This window comes from Aspergillus campestris (assembly GCF_002847485.1).
Source record: "Aspergillus campestris IBT 28561 chromosome Unknown P168scaffold_1, whole genome shotgun sequence".
NCBI lineage: Eukaryota > Fungi > Ascomycota > Eurotiomycetes > Eurotiales > Aspergillaceae > Aspergillus > Aspergillus campestris.
This window is the reverse complement of record NW_020194336.1, coordinates 2,685,893-2,705,920: the sequence shown is the minus strand read 5'-3', so window position 1 is coordinate 2,705,920 and position 20,028 is coordinate 2,685,893. Positions and strand designations below refer to the sequence as shown.

The 20,028-nt window shown below is 53.5% G+C and overlaps 6 protein-coding genes across 6 annotated transcripts; 4 read left to right on the top strand and 2 right to left on the bottom strand.

Moving 5' to 3' along the window:
- Window positions 1-211: 211 nt before the first annotated feature.
- trm6 (tRNA 1-methyladenosine methyltransferase subunit GCD10) lies at window positions 212-1,982 on the bottom strand (the record flags this gene model as incomplete). The annotated part of the gene is made up of 2 exons (XM_024839209.1): window positions 212-1,829; window positions 1,897-1,982. 2 exons carry the CDS (start codon window positions 1,980-1,982, stop codon window positions 212-214), a joined length of 1,704 nt encoding a protein of 567 aa, XP_024697235.1.
- A 465-nt stretch (window positions 1,983-2,447) lies between these two features.
- On the top strand, window positions 2,448-5,873 carry P168DRAFT_286738 (MINDY family deubiquitinase). Its single transcript, XM_024836411.1, has 3 exons — window positions 2,448-3,565; window positions 3,619-4,487; window positions 4,539-5,873. Exons 1-3 carry the CDS (start codon window positions 2,908-2,910, stop codon window positions 5,583-5,585), a joined length of 2,574 nt encoding a protein of 857 aa, XP_024697234.1. The 5' UTR covers window positions 2,448-2,907; the 3' UTR covers window positions 5,586-5,873.
- Window positions 5,874-6,771: 898 nt separating this feature from the next.
- On the top strand, window positions 6,772-8,827 carry P168DRAFT_263029 (putative extracellular endoglucanase; the record flags this gene model as incomplete). The annotated part of the gene is made up of 6 exons (XM_024834776.1): window positions 6,772-7,015; window positions 7,070-7,201; window positions 7,256-7,606; window positions 7,659-7,680; window positions 7,736-8,537; window positions 8,666-8,827. 6 exons carry the CDS (start codon window positions 6,772-6,774, stop codon window positions 8,825-8,827), a joined length of 1,713 nt encoding a protein of 570 aa, XP_024697233.1.
- A 255-nt stretch (window positions 8,828-9,082) lies between these two features.
- P168DRAFT_314707 (putative DUF221 domain protein) lies at window positions 9,083-12,018 on the bottom strand (the record flags this gene model as incomplete). The annotated part of the gene is made up of 6 exons (XM_024839820.1): window positions 9,083-9,849; window positions 9,925-10,323; window positions 10,373-11,281; window positions 11,327-11,619; window positions 11,675-11,907; window positions 11,968-12,018. The coding sequence occupies 6 exons, from the start codon at window positions 12,016-12,018 to the stop codon at window positions 9,083-9,085; spliced, it is 2,652 nt and encodes an 883-aa protein (XP_024697232.1).
- Window positions 12,019-14,269: 2,251 nt separating this feature from the next.
- P168DRAFT_314706 (uncharacterized protein) lies at window positions 14,270-15,388 on the top strand (the record flags this gene model as incomplete). The annotated part of the gene is made up of 2 exons (XM_024839819.1): window positions 14,270-14,882; window positions 14,937-15,388. 2 exons carry the CDS (start codon window positions 14,270-14,272, stop codon window positions 15,386-15,388), a joined length of 1,065 nt encoding a protein of 354 aa, XP_024697231.1.
- Window positions 15,389-16,449: 1,061 nt separating this feature from the next.
- P168DRAFT_301298 (cell differentiation and development protein Fsr1) lies at window positions 16,450-20,025 on the top strand. Its single transcript, XM_024838507.1, has 4 exons — window positions 16,450-16,964; window positions 17,035-17,313; window positions 17,385-19,217; window positions 19,276-20,025. Exons 1-4 carry the CDS (start codon window positions 16,853-16,855, stop codon window positions 19,533-19,535), a joined length of 2,484 nt encoding a protein of 827 aa, XP_024697230.1. The 5' UTR covers window positions 16,450-16,852; the 3' UTR covers window positions 19,536-20,025.
- Window positions 20,026-20,028: the final 3 nt, after the last annotated feature.

The following is a 20,028-nucleotide window of genomic DNA, read 5'->3' as shown; positions in this document are numbered from 1 at the left end:
GCCGACAAGTGAGTCTCCAGTGACGGACCGATTCGCCCTGTTCATGCCTAGCTCCGTCGTATAGAACACAGATACTCGTCACGGGCGTAAATGTACAGCCGCATGGAGATCTGGCATGACGGGGTTCTGGAAAGGCAGTCGTCGAAGCGTGCTCGAACCCGTATCGGTGTGGTTGCGTTTCGTACATTCGATTAAAAAAAAAGGGGGAGGATCACGAATTCATTTCAACGTCCGCCCCAGTGCTACTATCCGCCGTCGTCGCGCCAGTGTCCATCCTCCGCCTCTTGCGACTGGGGTTCCCCGCAGCCTGGATAGTCTGCTGCGTCGGTAGCACTCGGCTGGCGTGGAATATGTACCCCTCGGCACCACCGCGCCCAGACATCATCGGGTGTGTCCGGCCCGGAAGGACCTGCCAGGAGCGCACGCGGGAAGTCTCAAGCGTAGGCGCCAGCAGAAGCGTCGGGTTAACGTAGAACTCCTCGGCCAGCTCGGGGTAAAACGGGTCCTGGGAATCGATCCCGGCGGCGCCCGTCGTCTTCTCTTGCTCTTGCCGCCGCTGGCCGAGTTGGTTGCGTTTTGTGATGTAGGCGGTCTTGCGCGCGGTCGAGTACGAATCCATCACTTCGGTGAGGGGCTCGATGACGGGCGAGTAGACGGCGACTGGGGCCGATCCGGACAGTAGCGGGACGGTATTTCGCAGGACGCTGATGGGTTTCATTAGGGTTGCGACGACGAGTCCGTCGAAGCCGCCTGCGCGGGCTTCGTTCACCACCGCTTGGGTGCGCTCCCAGCGTGCACGCTTCCGGTAGTATGTGCTGCGTTTGCTGGATTTGAGGGCGGCGATTTCGTCACTGGTGAGGAGCTCGGGTTCTTGCGCGTAGATGGTATCTTCTTGCGGTTCGAGCAGCTGGAGCCAGGAGACGGGCTTCAGGTGCGAGTAGAGCGGGTGCGTCTCGCTTGGGTTGTCTTGGTCGTAGCCGAAGTATTTGAGGAGCGACATGTTGGGTTGTTTGTTGGCGTGCAGGAGGAAGATCGAGTTGTCGGGGGCCGACATGTGCGTGTGGCGCGGATGCCGCGAGGCCGGCTGCTGCTCCCCTTGGGCACCTTCTGTGGATGGGACGTCGTCTGACCCCTGTTGTTCCCGGTCGTCCTCGCCATCGTGCGGGTACAGGATCCCCATCCGTTCCGCCATCGCCGCCACGACCAGCCCGCCCGTTTCGTCAACCACGAGATAGCGACCGCGGGGCTTCGACGCGACTGCGCCGTCGAGTGGCGAGTTCCCCGCGTGGTGCACATTCGCCCAGCACCCCAGCAGCCCGATCAGCTCGTCCCGCAGCTCCATGATGCGCGCGGCGTCCTTTTCCTGCAGCATATAGTTCGTCAAAAGGCTGACGTCCATCGGCACGACCGTAAACCGCTTCATGTACTTCTTCCGCTTGCGCAGGGTGTATTTGGCGAGCGAGAACGCCGTCTTCTGGTCGAGCGCCGAGTGCGACTCGAGGATCTTCGCGATGATCTCGCGCCCGGACCCCGTCGACTCCTTCTTCAGCGCCTCAATCTCCTCCAGGGTCAGCTTCTGCGCCGACCCGTCGTCCACGATCTCGCGGTTTGTGCGCATCGGGAGGCTCTCTCCGTTCACGTCGGGCTCGTCGCCGTCGCCTTCGCCGTCTGCGATCAGCGTCTCTGCGTGTAGTTCGGCTGCGGTGATCAGGCGCAGGTTGTGGCCGTTGTTTTCGCTGGCGTCGTCGAAGACTTCGAAGGTGAGGTAGAATGGTCGCCCGATGATCTGGTTGGCGGGGAAGGTGCCATATTTGCCGAGGAAGATCATTCTATTTTATATTAGCATACGCTCATCTCCGAGACCACGAATATGGTAGTAAGGGATATCGGTCATACGTGTCAGGCACCACCTTCAAGATCTTGGTCGCATCCGACGGCAGTCGGAAGGCGACATATTGATTGGGGCGCACGTAGGAATGCATCGCGCTCAGAGGATTGAGTCTGTGGCAATGCCTGTAACTTCAAACAGCTCTACCCTCTAGACTCAGACCAACAATGGCAGTTTCCAACCAAGTCAATCACACCTTCAATCGTGCCAAACTGGATCATCCGTCCTAATTTTTTTCTCTTTGCGATAACGCACGGGCCATGCGGAGTCGAGATAGTGATTATGTAATTATACTCACCGCCCGGAACATTGTATTATCCGGCCAACGTGTATGATTACCGTACTGTACACGGTATAGTTACCGACTGCTACAGGGAGTACTCAGTGACTACTGCGAGACCGTCATTTGGAGAAGTTGACCCACTTGGCTGCATCTCCGCCATTCAGCATCGTTGAAGCTACTGGGTACATCACTCCATAACCAACAGTGACGCGGTGGAATCTTGATCGATGTGATAGGCAACACCTCTGATCGCTGTGGATCCCTCTTATATGAACAGGTCGAACCACCACCGTCGTCACTGAAGCTAGTTGCTTCTGTCAATCCAGACCAAGGTTGGTTATAGGAACGAAAAGCATGGCTATCATCCCGCGCCAGCTCTATTCTTATGACTAGCCAATTCTACATCTTAACTACTGGTACCCTCAGCCTCTTTAATCTGCTCCAGGCTGACTGCAACAACCGTCACTCCCCCGTCCCAGCCTGGTCCGCCGGTGTCGCCTCTCTAAGCCACTGCCTAGTCTCGTTTACGATCCGGTGGTTTACAACTTCGCCTCAACCATCCATACTCCATTCGTGCACGGGGTCTTTGGGTTTTATTGTCCTTGGTTGCCCGGTTAGGATTCGCTAGCGGTATTTATATTCACGAACGGGGGTCCACACGTTGCTCCAGCCTTGCACGTCGGCGAGTGCGCCTGCTGTCCTACGTTCGCTATAAGAGCTAGCCTTATTCGCCTTCATGGTGTTGCGCAAGCGAGCTCCTCCACATCTGTCACTTCTCGGTCAAGGAAACGCCCCTGCGGACTTACGCTCAGATCCTCGCTTGTTGGCCCCCAAGACCGCTCCGACCGTAAAACCCGCGTCGTCGTCTCCCCCGAAGCGTTTGACCCGCCCCAGGCGAGCTCAGAGCTCTCCGCACCCCCACCGCGTGCCGTCTTTACAATCGGTCTACTCCCCTGATCTCCGTACGTCACCGGCCTTCAATTTGATGCCGTTGGAACAGGCTCAGAAGTCTCCGATTCGGAATTTCCCCGGCGACATCCCAGTTCCGTGGATGGACGAGCTCGTGGAACGGCCAGGCCAGAGTCGTCCCCAGTCGGTGGATTCGACACCGCGTTTCAATATGGAAAACAATACACATAACGAAGGACCCGTGGACGAGCGGGGAGGCCAGGGCCGTGTTCCCTCGATCCTCGTCGCGGGGAACCAGCGGAAAGCAGACGATCAACAAGCCTCTGCCCATGCTCCCGACGGGGAGTATGTCGGTCAGCCACCGGTGCAGTTGCAGTCCAACAATCCGTTCTTGAAAGGTCAGCCAAACCATTCGGATAACCGAACGTCTGATGCGGGATCGTCATTCATATCCCAGGATGGCGCAAGCGGACGACTAGGTCAGGGTGAGTTCAAAGACGCATCCTCTGTTAAAAAAATGTTGGCTGACCAAAAGTAGATGAAGGCTATATTCCCATGACTGCACGCATATCGCTTGTTGACGAAAGTAATTCGGAAAATCAGTCAGCGACCGAGACATCGAACGCGACTGCCCAGCATCAGCATCCGGGGCAAAGCCAACCTCCAGTTGATCAAGTCAACAACGATCAATATATAGCTTTGCCCATGTCTGCTTCCGATCCGCTTCGACCCATGTCATACGACGGCCAGGTGTCCGCGTACATGACACCGCCGTCGGGGAAGTTGTCGCCGTGCGATGGAAGCAACACCCCTGCGACCCCTTCAACACCAGCTACGGGCTCGTCTCACGTCCTCGTCGAATTCGATCAATCCTTGCGGTCAGAGCCTAGTCCTGCTGAGGTGCCTCCGCCGAGCTACGAGTTGGACAAGCAACAGGAAATCCACAAGGACCACGGAAAAGCCCCGTCTCTGCCGGATCGCTCGGTCACGGGACCCAGCGGCGCTGCCGTCTTTCAGCCCAGAATACTACCCCCTCTTTCCGAGGCCGAAGAGAAGCGCCAGAGAGAGCAACGGTCGGAGACCTATGCTATCAGACATATCAACTGGAAGGATAGCACGGGGAAGATGCGCGAATCCCCCATTTTGATTCAGAACAAGAATGGTCCCTGTCCGTTGTTGGCCCTCGTTAATACAATGGTTCTACGAGCCAGCGAAAACGATCCGCCACCCATCGTACGGGCCTTGCAGACCAAAGAGCAGATATCGCTCGGTTTGTTGATCGAAGCCTTATTTGACGAATTGACGACACGTCTGAGTCCTGAGGACGAGTTTCCGGATATTGAGGCTCTGAGCCGATTTCTAACTATGTTGCACTCCGGCATGAACGTCAATCCCCGGCTCACATTGGTATGATATCATTCTCCTTTTCTCAAATTAGCTGTATTGATTCCGTTTTAGACATGGAGGGAAGCCCTTGGGTCTTTCGAGGCCACCGATGATATTCAGCTCTATGGTACCTTCGGCGTGCCATTGGTGCACGGCTGGGTTGCGGCCCCCAGAAGCGAAGCTGATTATGCATTGGCTCGCCTAGGCCAGTACCACGAAGATATACAGCTGCTTCCCTTCCGCAAGCATGAGCTTGAAGACCGTGTTACCCGCGGGGAGTCGCTCTCTCCAGAAGATGAACAGGTTCTCAAAGATATCCAAACCATCGAGAAGTTTACAGATATCGAGAACGCGACTCAGTTGAGCGATTTCGGCCTAGATCATCTGGCCAAGAAATTGGCCCCCGGGTCATTTTCAATCTTGTTCCGCAATGACCATTTCGCGACTCTTTACAAGGACCCTCGTTATAACCGGCTTTTCACCCTGATCACCGATGCTGGGTACTCCAATCACGCAGAGATCGTGTGGGAGTCCCTGGTCGATGTAAATGGAGCCGTCTCGGAGTTCTACTCGGGCGATTTCCGCTCCGTGGACCATTCTCAATCTTATTCCTCTCCTGGGGCGTCCGACCCGTCCGGCCCACGAACATCCAGCACTGCTCTCAAAGCCCCGCCCCCACGGAAAGACGGGGCCCCGTTGACCGCTCAAGAACAGGCGGATGCGGACTTTGCCTATGCACTCTCGCTACAGTACCAGGAAGAAGAGCAAGAGCGCACGGCAGCCAATCGAAGCCGTGTCCGAGCACCCTCCACGTCCACGCCGCAGACCAACCGGGGTACATCCCAATCATCCGATCAAGGTCGTCGGCCCACTTCCACCCGCCAGTTTTTCCAGCCTCAGCGGGGCAACACCGAAGACGACGGGCCTCCGCCCTCATACGAACAGGCGGCTAAGAGTCCGGAATACTCCCCAGAACGAACACCTCATCTAGTGCCCGAAATCCCTTCATACACTCCGTATACCAGGAACCAGTATGGGCGGCGACCGGCCAGCGGTGCCGTCGGCGCAGGGCTACCTGATCGACCACGGGATCGGAACAAAGACTGCGTGGTTATGTAAATGCAGCTATCAAGCCATCTGGCGTGAGAAGGCTTTTTACAGCTCGCCCACACGTCAGCTAACTTTATGACGGACGATATTTATGATGCAATGTATTCTACATAGATACCAATAGCAACAGCGCCTCTAGTACGCCTTATCCTTATTGGATTTGTGGTTTTGGGATTCTCGCATTTGCCTTTTTTTTTTTTTTTTTCATCTTCTCCTGTTTTTTGTTCAGGGGAACACTTAGGGAATTTATGTTCTGCCTTTTTATGTTCTGCCTTTTTATGTTCTGCCTTTTTATGTTCTGCCTTTTTTTGCGGCCAGATACACATCATGCTACTTGGTATTGAGCAACGGCATCGGCTATCATTGATTTAATGCAATAATATACCTTTTGATTATTACAGGCCTTTTATCACAGAACTCTAACGCAGTGCCGATCGAGCTTTTGAAGATATTACATTGCTCAGATTGTTCAGTGGTGCATTTCGATGACCAGCAAATGTTTCCTATGAACGATCGACGAGAGCATCAGGAACTGGCCGAAACACTTTCCGTCTCAGTGCTGCAGAATGGCTCGCTCTAGACCTCGGCAGTCCAGTCCTAGTCAGTACTGATTGATTTCATTGGCGGGAAATTCCCTAGACATGGCCCTAGTTGGTCCTTATGCCGATAAGACTTCTTCAGGTTCCGGTTCATAGCTTTCTCCACTGAGGAGTGCTCTAATATATCATTCTGCAGACTCATATTTTCCGAAATCATCCTTAATCTGGAGATCGCATGGATGTTACGTCTCGGCCCGCCGGTCCGCCGGTTGAATAGGGTTAAGCTGTGGAGTGTATTCCTCCACCTCTTGTCCTTCCCTGGGAATGCTCCTATATTTGTTGATTGTTGCCGCGGATTGATTGCAGCGGCGTATTTCTGTGGGGTATAAGATGAGCGCCACCATGGTGTGATTTACCGGAAATTTCGCACCTCGTTAACGAGTTCGCAAGGGCCGATTGATTGACGCGATGGAATAACCACACAATAATGGCGTTTACTCGGAGACAGCTCCGTGTATTCTTGAGTCTGTGGACTTATTAGCTATGTAGCACTTAATCAGATATAGTCCCGTCCGTCACCTTCACCTGGATCGCGATGATAATCCTAGATCACGCCGGTCTTGCTTCACCCAACTGCCGTCTGAATTCTCGTTAACATGCGGCCTTCGCTTCTTCTCCCCCTGTCCGTCTTCCTCAAAGGCACCTGGGCCGCTCTTGAATGCCCCGGGTCATTCGAGGACATTTCGGCTGCGGACTATGTAGCCAACCTTCACCCAGGGTGGAACGTAGGGAACACTCTTGACGCGGTCCCTGACGAAGGCTCGTGGAACAACCCTGCTGTCGAGGCCGCCACTTTCGACCAGGCCAAATCGGCGGGATTTAAGAGCATTCGTCTTCCAGGTCCGTCGTACAATGGTCTCTTCGTATCTGGCCATAACTAACTTAAGGGAATAGTCACCTGGGCGGATCACTTCTCGGGCGAATCCCCCGACTGGACAGTCGACGAAGCATGGATCCAGCGCGTCGCCGATGTCGTGGACATGATCACCTCGCGCGATCTCTACACAATCGTCAACGTGCACCACGGTGGGAACCCCTCCAAAGCGATGGGATATCAAATGCAGAGACTGACATGAACAGACTCGTGGAAATGGGCCGACGTCACCGCAGAAGGAGCCAATATGACCGTGATCGAGGAACGATTCTACCGTCTGTGGTACCAGATTGGCACGAAGCTGGGCTGCACGTCTAACCTGGTTGCCTTTGAGCCTATCAATGAACCCCCTTGCAATGATGAGAAGGACGCTGCTGAGATCAATAAGCTGAATGATATCTTCTTGAAGGCGATTAACGATGCCGGTGGGTTCAATGCTCAGCGCGTGGTGACGCTTGTTGGGGGTGGTGAGGACAGCGTCAAGACTTCGCAGTGGTTTGAGGCTCCGACGGGGTACTCGAATCCTTTCGCGATTCAGTTCCACTACTATAGTCCTTGTGAGTCTATTCCCAAGTCCATCTAACCACCATCATACTAATCAAGCTCTAGACGACTTTATCTTCAGCGCATGGTGAGCCTTAACCCCATCTATACCCCCACCCCATCCCTAACAGATATCCAAACAGGGGCAAAACAATCTGGGGCTCCGACGCCGACAAAGACGCCGTAACAACAGACTTCAAGCTCCTCCGCAACAACTTCACCAAAATCCCGCTCGTCCTCGGCGAATTCGACGCCTCCCCAACAAACACCGAGCCCGCCGCCCGCTGGAAATACTCGGACCACCTCGCCCGCACCGCAGCGGCGCACAACGTCTCCTACATCCTCTGGGACAACGGGCTTGACCACCTCGACCGCAAATCCGGCGTCTGGCGCGACCCCGTCTCTATCTCCATCCTCAATAACCCCGACACTGGCGTCTCCAACAGCCTCCCTGATAGCACGCAAGACGCCGCCACTACAACCCAGCAGTCCTCAGCCTACATCTTCCACCAATCCGGCGCGAAAGTCACCTCGCAAAGCCTCCCCTTCATCCTCAACGGCAACGCCCTCCAGACTATCAAGCTCTCCAACGGCACAGCCCTCAAACCAAACACAGACTACACCCTCACGGACTCAAAACTCACCTTCCCAGCATCCTTCCTCTCCAGATTCTTCTCCGCAACTACCGCCCCCGGCGTCCGCGCGACTCTCTCCCTATCCTTCTCCGCCGGCGCCCCCTCCCGCATCCAGCTCGTCCAGTGGGATAAACCCGTCTTGAAGAAGGAATCAGCGGCCGCTTCCGCCGTCGCGGGCTCGGACCTCCCTATCCCTGTTACGTGGAAGGGTCTTGCTAAGCCAGCTGCTGTTAAGGCACTTACGAAGGATGGGACTTACCTTGTTGATGATTGGACGGAGTATTTGGGGCCGTTGCAGCAGGCACGAGCGGTATGTTTCTTCCCATTTCTCCTTCTTCTCCATCAGAAATATAAATACTTTTTTTACCTTGCATATATGATCCACGCCTATCCAAGGAAGAATACTCACTAATACTGGAAATGGGGCGGGTGCAACAGACATACAGCAACCATTGGAATTGGGATGCGACGAATGTTATCCTCACCGCGGATGCTATTGACGCGGTGGTCGCTGCTAAGCAGGACACTGTGTTTACGTTTGAGTTTTTTCCCAGGGTGGAGGGAGGGGCGAACTCTGTTAACTTTACTTTGACGGTTTGATTCTGCTTAGCTGGGTGGTTGATAGTTGGGGATGTTCGGTATGTATGTCACATTATAAGTCTTCATTGATAACTACTAGTAGTCGTCCATTCTGTCTTTGTCTTGTCATATAACCGCATGTCCCGTCCCGTGCAAATCATTGTATAGCACGGCTATCTGTTCCTTCCCAACATAAACAAATGAATAAAATAAGAAAAAAACGCCCATGCCCCATAAACAGCATACCCAAATAAAACAACCGAGATAATAAAGAAATCAATATAAAATCTTCAACTCCCACAACGGCAAATGCGGATCATACTTATCCCAAACGATCCTATTCCGCTCATCAAGATGCGCCCTCTCATCCGTGATAGCAATCTCACTCGGCGTCTCCATCACCTCCTGCGCACTAAACCCCCACTTATCTCGCGGAATCCACAGCGTCGGCAGACGCGCCTTGACGCAAGGCTCGTAGTAGGCGTTGAAGCGCTCCTCCTCGGAGCACTTAATCTCGACGTGCTCGCGCCGCACTTTCCGCCGCAGCGCCGCGTAGTCGCGGTACAGGTTGGGGTGGAACCACTTCCAGGCGGCGGCCCAGCGGCTGCGCACTTGTTTGATGTGGGGGTGGGTGGTGGAGGTGGAGGTGGGACTGGTGCTGGCGTCGGTGTCTGTGCGGAAGGAGTCTTGTTTGGTTTTTTGGGTCGCTTCTTCGGTGGCGAGCGTGCGCGGGAGGAACGTGTTGAGGGGTTGGAGGGCGTCGTTGAGGGACATGTGGGCTAGGGTCGTGACGATTGTGAAGAGGACCATTATTATGAGTGGGCCGATGGCGCTTTTGATGGCGAAGAGCCCGATCATGCAGATGTTGGCTAGGTAGATCCCTGTTAGGAGGTGTTGGAGGGCGCGCGGGTAGACGAGGCCCTTGGTGTCGATGCGGAGGTCGTAGACGAAGAGTAGGTTATAGCGGTAGGCCTGGTATACGAGGTAGAGGCCGATGAAGGCGAAGCCGAGGATTAGAGGTGCGATGCAGGAGTATGTTAGGGCTGTTGATGTTAGCTTTTCCTTCTTTTTCTTTTTATTTTCCTCCCCAGCGGTACAGAATGAAAGCGTCGACATACCGATAACTCCCATGTTGGTAAAGACAGGGAAGATATTTCCCCAGCTGATGCCGCCGAGCGCCGACCACCGCTGGTACAATTGTCGAGGGGACCGGTCGAAGAATGTAGCCATGAACTTGAACACCAGCACCCCTGCTACCTGGACAACTGCCATGGAACTCATGGTCAGACCCTGCAGGAGGAAGTATGCGATGTAAAAGTTAGTCGCCTTTGGCAGGTTCTCTGCGAGGAGGTCCTTTGCTGATAGCGGATCCTTGATAATCTGCTGAGTGGCCGCCGATGCCGCGGACGTTAAAGTGGTCACTAAAAACACTTGTACCACTTGGAAGCAAAAGTGCGCGCTCTGCGTGAAGAGCTCAACGTGAGAATTGGACGGTACGCCAGCACAGCGGGCGCAGACTGGTAGGGTTAGCTAGTCTGACATGCAAGGATATACATGTGTACATACATCGGCAAATAATTGGGACTAGAGACATCAGGAGAACCAGAGCACCTGATGGTAGCAGCCCTGATATCACACCCTTGATTTCATCGGGGAGCTTGTCGATAAAGCCGAGAAAAGGCAGGGTTTTGGTGAGATAGGTAATATTAGATATCAAGCCAACCGCAGCCGCCGGTACGGACCAGAATACTATCAGGGCCGCGATGCCGCCTTTGACCGCGAATTTGCGCACGACGCGTTGCCACCAGCTTAGATTCAGCGCCGACCACACCACCTCCTGGGGGGAGATGCCAATGTATCGCGGAGTCATGTGCATAGGCTGGTGGTGTGATAGGGTCTGCAAAGCGACCTGGGCATCGTTTTGCGTTTCAAATTCAATGAACACGGCCGACAAATATTTCACCTCGCCATCTTTATGCTTTTGCTGCAGGTGGTTCACCTCTTCAGTGACCTCGCGGAGTTGCTCTCGCAGCCAACGGATAGTGTCAACTTTTTTCCCAAACATCTTAGGCCGGTGCGTCGGTCGTTTGATATGGTGATACACGGAAAAGTCCCGGCCTGCCTCGCAGTCATGACGTGCCTCGTTGGTGAGGCTTCCTTTCTTCAAGACCTTTCGACGTGCGGAGTTCGCAGCTCGAATCAGCTTGGTCTCAGCGCTCTCCAACCGGTATGCCAAAGTTTCCTGCCTGGAGACTTGTTTCTGTAGCTCCTTGCAGTCGGAAGTAATCCAAATCCGTCGAATCGATTCGCCGAATACCTGGCGTAACTTTTTCTCGTTCTTGTAATCTTCTGGGACGGACATGAATAGCACCGTTCGAGATGATATGCGATGAATGTAGGCGGGAGAATTGAGATACGCCTGTCGCAAATTGGCGTAGAATATGCTCTCCCGAGTTACCACATAAAAGACGAATGCTGTCGATGTTAGTGGTGCTGAGATGGAAGCTAAGGGACACATACTGAAAAATATAATGGCCACGACAGCGTGTGCATAATATCTCGTGGGATCTTTCACGTTGCTAAAGCTCAGCATGTCAAGCTGCGTGTTCCCTGCGCCGCCAGTGGCATGGATAGGAAGCAGAATCGGCCATGTTATGAGACACCCGGTGAAGCAAGTGGAACTGAGCACTCTTATAAACCGAAGGAATAGATATCCATCCATGGACGAAGAGTGAAGCACGTAATCATCCGAGATCTTGAGAAAACTCCCAAACCAGTTGAGGAATCCTGACGGTAGTTCAGGGCTCCGCTCACTATCAAGCTGATGAGTAAATCTCCGAAAACCGTGGGCTCTAGATGGGTACATACTGTTCGTGCCAGCACGGTAGATGAGTCCTAGGAGCGTACCACCGTTGCTGGGTTCGTCGGCAGATCAAAAACAGGCCAAACCAAAACACCGCGATCACCAGCGCAGGGAGGAGAGTTGTGATAAGCGCGGAAAGTGACGTCGACCCCTCGACACCGAAGTTCTCCATGGTCTCTGAGGTCTTGGTCGAGGCATTCCCCTGCGCAGAGCCGACATTGGGGTCATTGTTTGGATCCTGCCAAGGCGTGTCAGAAAACGAGATTGTGGGGTCGAGATATTGTTTGATTCGACCTACCAAAAGGTCCTGCCGCTTCACAAGGACATCGAACCAGCGGAAGTCAGCCATGGTTACCTACTCGTGGCCATGGACTGTTGGGACGAAAGCAGACAGTGCAGGTTATACCACACATTCGGGGTTGTGAGTATTCAGGAGCTGGTCTCGGGGCAGATTCCCTGTCAAAAAAATATTCAGCGAGCGGGCCGTCCCACTACTAAGGCTAGGACTCCATGGCAGCTGAATCCCAGACTTGTTGGACCTGTCAGTGGTACTTTTACGTACGATTGCACAATGCACATAGTGACGGCTGGCTGGCGCATAGAATTAGCGCAGTGTGACGGTGGATCCAATGCCATTAGCGGGCTGGCCGGACCAAACCATTGGAATGCATGCGCGATCCTATCGCGATGGATTTTCTCTCAGGGGCATGCTGATTGGATTGACATGATCCTTGCCATAGATAGGTTCACACAGAATGCGGTCGTCGGCACCGCACCGTATGTTGATCAGGGGAGGGCGGAGCCATGGGGCCAGATTTGGAACCATGGAAAGAGATCGAAAGGACCGAGAGATCACAAAGGGCCGTCCATCGAGGTGGAATATGCATGTAGATCGGCTGGGAGAGGACGCCGTCGCGGTTAGCAGTCACTAGTGCCCCGTCCGCCTGGGGATCATCTACTCTGTTACCATATTGGGGATAGGCCGATCATTGCTGGGGTTGACATTCCGACATCCTCAGGAGGATGATTGGTCGCCACGCCCAAATATAACTTATTGCAAGGGCTAGCAATGTGAATAGGAGGGTCGTACTCCAAAGTAGGAGTGTGATTAACGGACGTGGAACGCAAAGAGTATCGGAAGTCATCGCATGTTTCTTTTTCGATGGACAAATGGGGCTGCCTAGCGCGATCGCAAACAGCCCCAGTAGCGAACGAGCGGGAGTTACTCGGTGTTCAACACGTCCTCACGACTTCCAAATGAGAAAAACAGCAAACCATGCAAGGGGGGTAGGTCTCTTCGGATTAACATCGCATGGCTCGTGTATTTGGCTGACAGACAACCACGAGGCCAGTCCTTAATTGTACTTCGTATACTATATGTGAACAGAGAGGGCCCAACCTTTGAACCAAATGATTTTGATACCATCGCCACGGGTGTCCTCAATATTCCTCGTTGACATGTTCAGACCTGGACAATCTGGAAGCGATTCTTTCAAGAGCCAAAGGGGATGGCTGGCGCTATTAGAGAAGGATTCAATTGCGTCCACCCTTACTGCGCAAGAATCAACACGGCAGTGGGCAGGTCCCCTTGCGGCAAACATGTTGGCAATCACGGAATGGATTCTATTACCATCCTTCTGAAATAGTTGTAGTCACAGAACCTCAACCTCCCGGCCTTTTTTTTTTTATTTTATTTTTTTATTTTTTCTCTTGGGGGTCTTTTTACTGGGCAAAAGCATAACCCATCCGAGAAACACTAGCATTGTCTCTGTGCATGAGACATTCCCAATCGTCATCAAGTCATTGCATAATCAATAGCGCGGGGATGTGATATCAGACTTCCGCTAAGTTTCACAAAGCAAGGTGTACTGGGGAAAATGTTGAAGTGTCGTTTTACTGCGCGTTCCCTTGAGCGTTGCTTCTAGTATTCATTTATCACGAGGCGTGTTATTTTGACGGTTCAAGATCTAGGGACAATTTAGTGTTAAATGATTAGCTTGTTAGCGGTGATATGAGCAATCAATGGTATCTGTGCCCAGGGTGACTGGATCTCTGCCGACATCAATATGACCTCATCTGTGATCTAGGTAGCTTGAAATTCTTATTAATTTAGTGATCAATTAGAGCTCTGGTTTCGGTCATGATAATCATAATTTAATAGCTGACCACGGTGACGTGTACCAAGGAGTAGTCAACCTGCGAGGCTATTGTCCTGGAGTCTGCAAATATATGTAATCAGTGCCATGTCACTGGGTTACATTAGGATATGCCTGTAGGGGGTGAAAGTTCTTCTATGTAATCCATTGACATCATAGAAGTTTTTTTTTGAAAGCATCTCAGGTGACAATGAGAGACCTTTAACCCATACGGGGTACAGAGTAGTGATGAGGATGAGGATGAGGACCAATCTCATAGATCGAACCGGTTGATCTTTACCCGAAGTAGACCAGAGGCGGTGGGGAGTAGCAGTATCCGTTGCCCCATAATCCGCGGTGTATTCGTCCGCATCTACGAAGTAGTTAGCTGTTGACCTTTGTTGACCTTTTCCTTGCTCGGGTTCTTGCTTCTCAGAGATGTCGCCTTCTGACAGGGGCACAGCAATGGAGGGAGAGAAACAATGCTCATCCGGTTCTGCTGATGGAGCCCCCGTCATTTCACCAGTCGAATCAAAGCAACCGTTTCCACCCCTCTCTCCTGATGACCTCGCAGCAACGTCCCATAATACCTATGAGAGCATCTACGCAGAGGAGGACGAACAGGGACTCACATCTCCAAACCATGCGGATGTGGAAGTTGAAGACGACGATGTGGATTTCCAGTCTCACTACTCCCTGGACAACCAGTCGTTTTCCGATGCGTCCACGGATTCGGAGGAGCTGTCTCCGGACGATGGCATCGGTATGCACCATCCATTTCGACAATCCTCGAGCTCTCTCCACGGTCCGAATGCCTTCGCGCCACCATTCTATAATCGACCGCCAACGCCGCTACCTCCATCACCATCTTTGACCTCGCTCCTCAGGCCTCCGTTTTCGACCACTACTTCTCGCCCCACCACCCCTGATAGTTCCGATGTGGAAACACCCAATGATACTGAAGCTGCCGTTGCCAAGTCAGCCCGGCGTGCGACAACTGTTCCGCGGGCGAGCCCGAAAGTGCCTACCTACGAATACTATGGCTTTGTTCTCTACCTGGGCTCTTCGCTGGCCTTCCGTAAGTTGGATTCTGTAGAAAGGGCGGGCTCTTCGGTGATGCTGACATCTTTAGTGATCTATATTCTCTGGTCCTTTCTTCCGTCCCCCTTTCTCCATCAGCTTGGCATATACTATTACCCCAACCGTTGGTGGTCATTGGCATTCCCCTCTTGGCTGGTGATGTCCATTATCTACATTTATGTCGCCTTGGCGTCGTACAATACGGGCTACTTGACTCTCCCGATGAATAGCATTGAGAACATCGTGGATGAGGTGGCCAACGTGGCAGTGATCGACGGTAAAGCCAGAAGGCGACCTGGTGGCGCCGCGCAAATGCGGCCTGGTGCAACCTCATATCAGATCATGGGACCCCAGAATCGGAAGGTCAATTGGCCAGAGATATGGAATGAGGGGACCGATGCCGTGATGGATATCCCTGTGGGGGGCGTCTGTGAAGTTTTGTACGGCCAAGACCGGGATGATGATGAGTTGTATGATGAGGTATCCGATGCGAGAGAGACTTGACCAGCCGGTGTTAGAGTCAGCTTACACTTGAAATCTCGTGAGAAAACGAGTTGTCTGGCCTGCTGATCGGCCAGCGCATTCTGAACGCTGTTCAGTGTTCGCACATTTGCTTGCTTCCACGCAAAATTACTGGTAGCAAGCGGGTAGGCCTTCATTCACACTGACGAGTTGAATGATCGCAGAACAAAATCCTTGGATGGCGAGCTGAGCCAACTCCCCCAGACAGATCACCAGGCATGGGATCAATGGGTCGCGGGTATCCAGATATTTGGAGTTCTTCAGTATCCTCTGCCATTATCGGTATTGCTTGGCGTGACCTTCTTCACCCGTGCAATATGGGCGTTTAGGCATACTCCACTCACCCGGCCCAGTCCAATTGTCAACGAGACCGGGAGGGAGTACTTCGTATACAACAGAGATTGACGCGGACTACTATACTAGCCACCTCCCTGGAACCCGTCATTTGCTACAAATAAGCCAAACGGTGTTCTAGAAATTCAAAGTGCTGGTTGTATACTTTGACCTCTTGATACAGGGAATACCCGCGTCTCCTATGAGAAAGATGGCGGAATTGAATGTGGACGAAGCACAAAATACCTATCAACCTATATACTACCATAGAGATTCTTCATATATAAGACATCCGTGCTGATATAAGGAGGATGACGCCCGTATTGTCCCTGTCAATCTCTTTACAGGTCACAAACGTTAGTAGCATGGGGCACGTTAAGCTTGCAGGGTCCAGCCCACAGCAAAAAGCAGCTAAGGCAAGCCCCGTTCGACCTGAACAACAGAATAGATTAAAGCCCTAGATTTCAAGAATGAGAAGAACAGAGTCCAGCGATTGACAGTTCGTAGACAGCATCCCTACCTGAGGACACGGTATGGCCATCCCCTGACAAGGGCGCCTAGAGCGGCTAAGCCCGCGTGGGCGCCTAGAGCAGCCAATCTCGGTCGAGTCATCTCCGAACTTTGAACCCCAGCCTGAGCGAACCACAACGAACCAAACTTCGCTTCAACGCGCCATCGACTTGCTCACCGTCTGCTTCCCCCCCCAGCCCTCCCGCCTGCACCTACCGGGACGATCTCCTTTTCTTCTGTCCGCATATCCCTTGTTGACCTCGAATTTTGTCGCCTTGTCTCTCTTCATTACTTTCCGGTCTTATCGGCCACCTCATCGACATCCGTTGTTGTTTACTTGTTCCGCTAGCGCTGACACGGTCGGGATCCTCGTTTCCGCCGGTGTTGCCCGCCGTGAGACTCGAAACGGACGGCTCTAACTTTAAGTCTCCGAACTTTGTGGATCGATATAGCCTCAGTGTGTACAGTTTTACTGCATTGTTCTGTTTTACGCCCGGATCTTAGGACCGTCTGAACTCCGCCAGACGGAGGTGCGGTCTTCTTCACCATTACCCCGTCGGTCGGACGCTTTCCCACCCCAACCTCCTCCCGTGGTGATTTCGCATGGCGTGGCAATCCCCTTCACCCATGGCTGGGGGTGGAGGATTCGCCGGACCTGGTGGTGATGGGTCGCCTAACGGTGGACAACCTCATGGAACGGAGTACACATTGCAAGGTGGGTTCTCGGCTAAAGTACCATCCCCCCTCGGACTTCTCAGACTGACCGGTGTCGCGATTCGATGTAGGTGTGATGCGCTTTTTGCAGACAGAATGGCATCGACATGAGCGAGACCGCAATGCGTGGGAGATCGAGCGCGCGGAGATGAAATCTCGCATTGGGCGCTTGGAGGGCGATGTGCGGACGGGCAAACGGTTAAATGAGTCGCTAGGGAAGCACGTGCGCTTGCTCGAGGCCGCATTGAAAAAGGAGCGTGAGAAGGTGAAGAAATTGAGTAATAATGAGAAGGTTGAGGACACTCGGGATGCTAAGGAGATCGCCCGCGAGAGCTTAAACGCCATCAAATGTATGTTTTCTTGGTGTGTCGGTCACGGTCGCCGTCGTGCTTTACTGATCCCCTTTTCGTTCCCCCTATAGCGCAACGCCCGAAATTCCCAATCGATGTCGGCGACAACGATGCCAGCGCAGAAAACCATCCCGATTTCCGACAAGAATCAGAACGAGACAAGTCGCGTCTCTACCTGTCCAAGGCCTCCCAGGAAATCACATACCACGTTATTCCCTCGTCGCAGCCGCCCCTTGATCTCAGCGACCAAGACCTTTCCAACCATGTTTACGGGGGCCAGCAGCTGCCCCAGCAGAGCTTGGAGGAAGCATACATTCAACAGCAGCGACAGAAACAACAGCAGCAGCAGGCCAACCATATGATGGCCCGCGAGGTGGCTTTGCAGAACCACCAGCCTATGGCGCCTCCCTATGGCGAGAATCAGGCTATGAATCGTTCCATGAACCGGTTCGGTATCCATCCCGCTCCCAGGGACGGCCTGGAGCGCAGACCGCTGGAGGCGCAACCCCCGGCCGCGTCCGTTGAGAATAGGAGACACTCAATAGAAACTGGTCCGCCAGACGGCGGTGCAGCTGAAGAATCCCAGATGTTTGAAGGCCATGCAGCACCTGGTGGGAAGGGCGACATGACGACTCAACCGACGGAGGATCAGTCGGACGACACCGATGGTTGGAACTTTGACGAGCCGGAACAGGAGCCTCCGACAGAGCCAATGCCGCCTCATCGCCCGGATGTGGATGCTTTCCCGAACGCCAATTTCCCCAAGTCCCCGCAGCGATCTGCGGCCCTTTCCCATCGTCGGAAGAGCTCCGGGGCGAGGCGCAAGAGCGAGGGTGCTACGGACATGGCCGGCGAGGATGCGAAGCAAAACTCGCATTTTAATGTGCGCTTTGTTCTCAGAGGACATCTCGACGTCGTGCGGGCGGTGATTTTCACCGGTGGCGGTAGCCCTTCGGAGCCTGAAATCTGTACGTGTAGCGATGACGGGACGATCAAGCGCTGGACTATCCCCGCTACGTTCGGGAACTTTGGCCCTCACGGGCCTAACTCCGATAACAACTTGGACATCACGAGCTACTTCACCCATCGCGGACACACCGGGGCCGTAACTGCCTTAGCGGCGTGCTCTCCGCAGCAGAATTTCTCCAACGGAGGTCGTGCGACCGGCGACGGATGGGTGTTCTCTGGTGGACAAGACGCTAGTGTCCGCGTGTGGGAACGTGGGAGGGTTGATCCAAAGGCCACGTTGGACGGCCACACTGATGCGGTTTGGGGGCTCTGCGTTCTGCCTGGCACGGCAGGGTCCATATTTGGCGATGACTGTAGCCATTACGGTGGACCAGATCGAATTCTGCTCGCATCTGGTGGTGCGGATGGGCATATCTTAATATGGGCGGTTAGTGCGCCGCCCCAGCTATCTTCACCCCAGGCAGGTTCGCGACGAGCTGGGGGAAGTCGACGTGCGAATTCGATCTCTTCGGGATCGAACTTCCCGTCATCCCCGCAGCCGAGCATAGCCACAACTACGCCGTTCCACTACTCCCTAGTCCGCAAGATCGTCCGGACCGAGTCCCCGTCCCCGACATGCATTAGCCCGCTGTCTCTTGCGGGAATCAACTTTGTGGTTTCTTACACTGATGCTTCCATCCTTGTCTACGACACGCGAACCGGAGAGGAGATCGTGGGCATGGCCAGCTTGGAGACATACGACGGTACGCCATCGACTGGGGTCAACAGTGTTGTGACCAGTACGATCGGATTCGACGGGTCCGCTAACCTCGACCCCGCCCGGCAAATGGCCGAGGAAGAAGTGGTACACGGCGCGACTGGGTCGAGTGGCGTGGAGGGTGTGATCATCAGCGGATACGAGGACAAGCACATCCGCCTGTTCGATGCCAACAGTGGTAAGTATAAGTGATATGCCCCGACATTATGGAAGACGATATGCTAACGTTTGCCCAGGCCAATGTACCTATGCCATGTTGGCCCACACGGCCCCCATTGCCTCCCTCTCGCTGTCCCCTGACGGACGGGAACTGGTTTCCGCTGGCCACGACGCGAGCCTGCGGTTCTGGGACCTGGAGAAGCGGAACTGCTCCCAAGAGATGACCAGCCACCGACCGATGCGGGGCGAAGGGATCACCAGCGCCGTGTGGAGCCGCGACGGCCGCTGGGTCGTCAGCGGGGGCGGTGATGGCATTGTCAAGGTGTTCTCGAGATAAATGCGACCCTCGATGTACGATTTTATTTACTATTCTATATCCCCCGCTGATACCTTTCTTCTGCCCCGTGTACTTTGGACGTACGAATGGATGAGCGCTTGGCTGATTCTTGAGCATTTGCAACGGTGTTCACTTACCCCTGGCACATGTTCCTTTCGACTTGTGTGGTTATAGTTTTCTTTCCCCCTTCCCCTTATGTGCTACACTTTACGATTCATCTTCACTTTCTCTTCTTGGCGATCTCCATTTATCCATTTTTTCTTTCTTCTTCTCACTCTCTTCTACCTTTCCTGTATGAAGTCTTTTGTGTCGGAGGGTTTCGCTGGAATACACTTATATTTACATGGATGCTCGAATCAGCTTCAAGCGGCGATGATAAGCCTGCATTTTCAAGATCGTGTCAATCGGAGTTCTGGGTTTGAATTTGTTCCTGTACACCAGACAATACCTACTACTATAAGCTTCGGCATCTACCTACCTAGTACTTAACTTA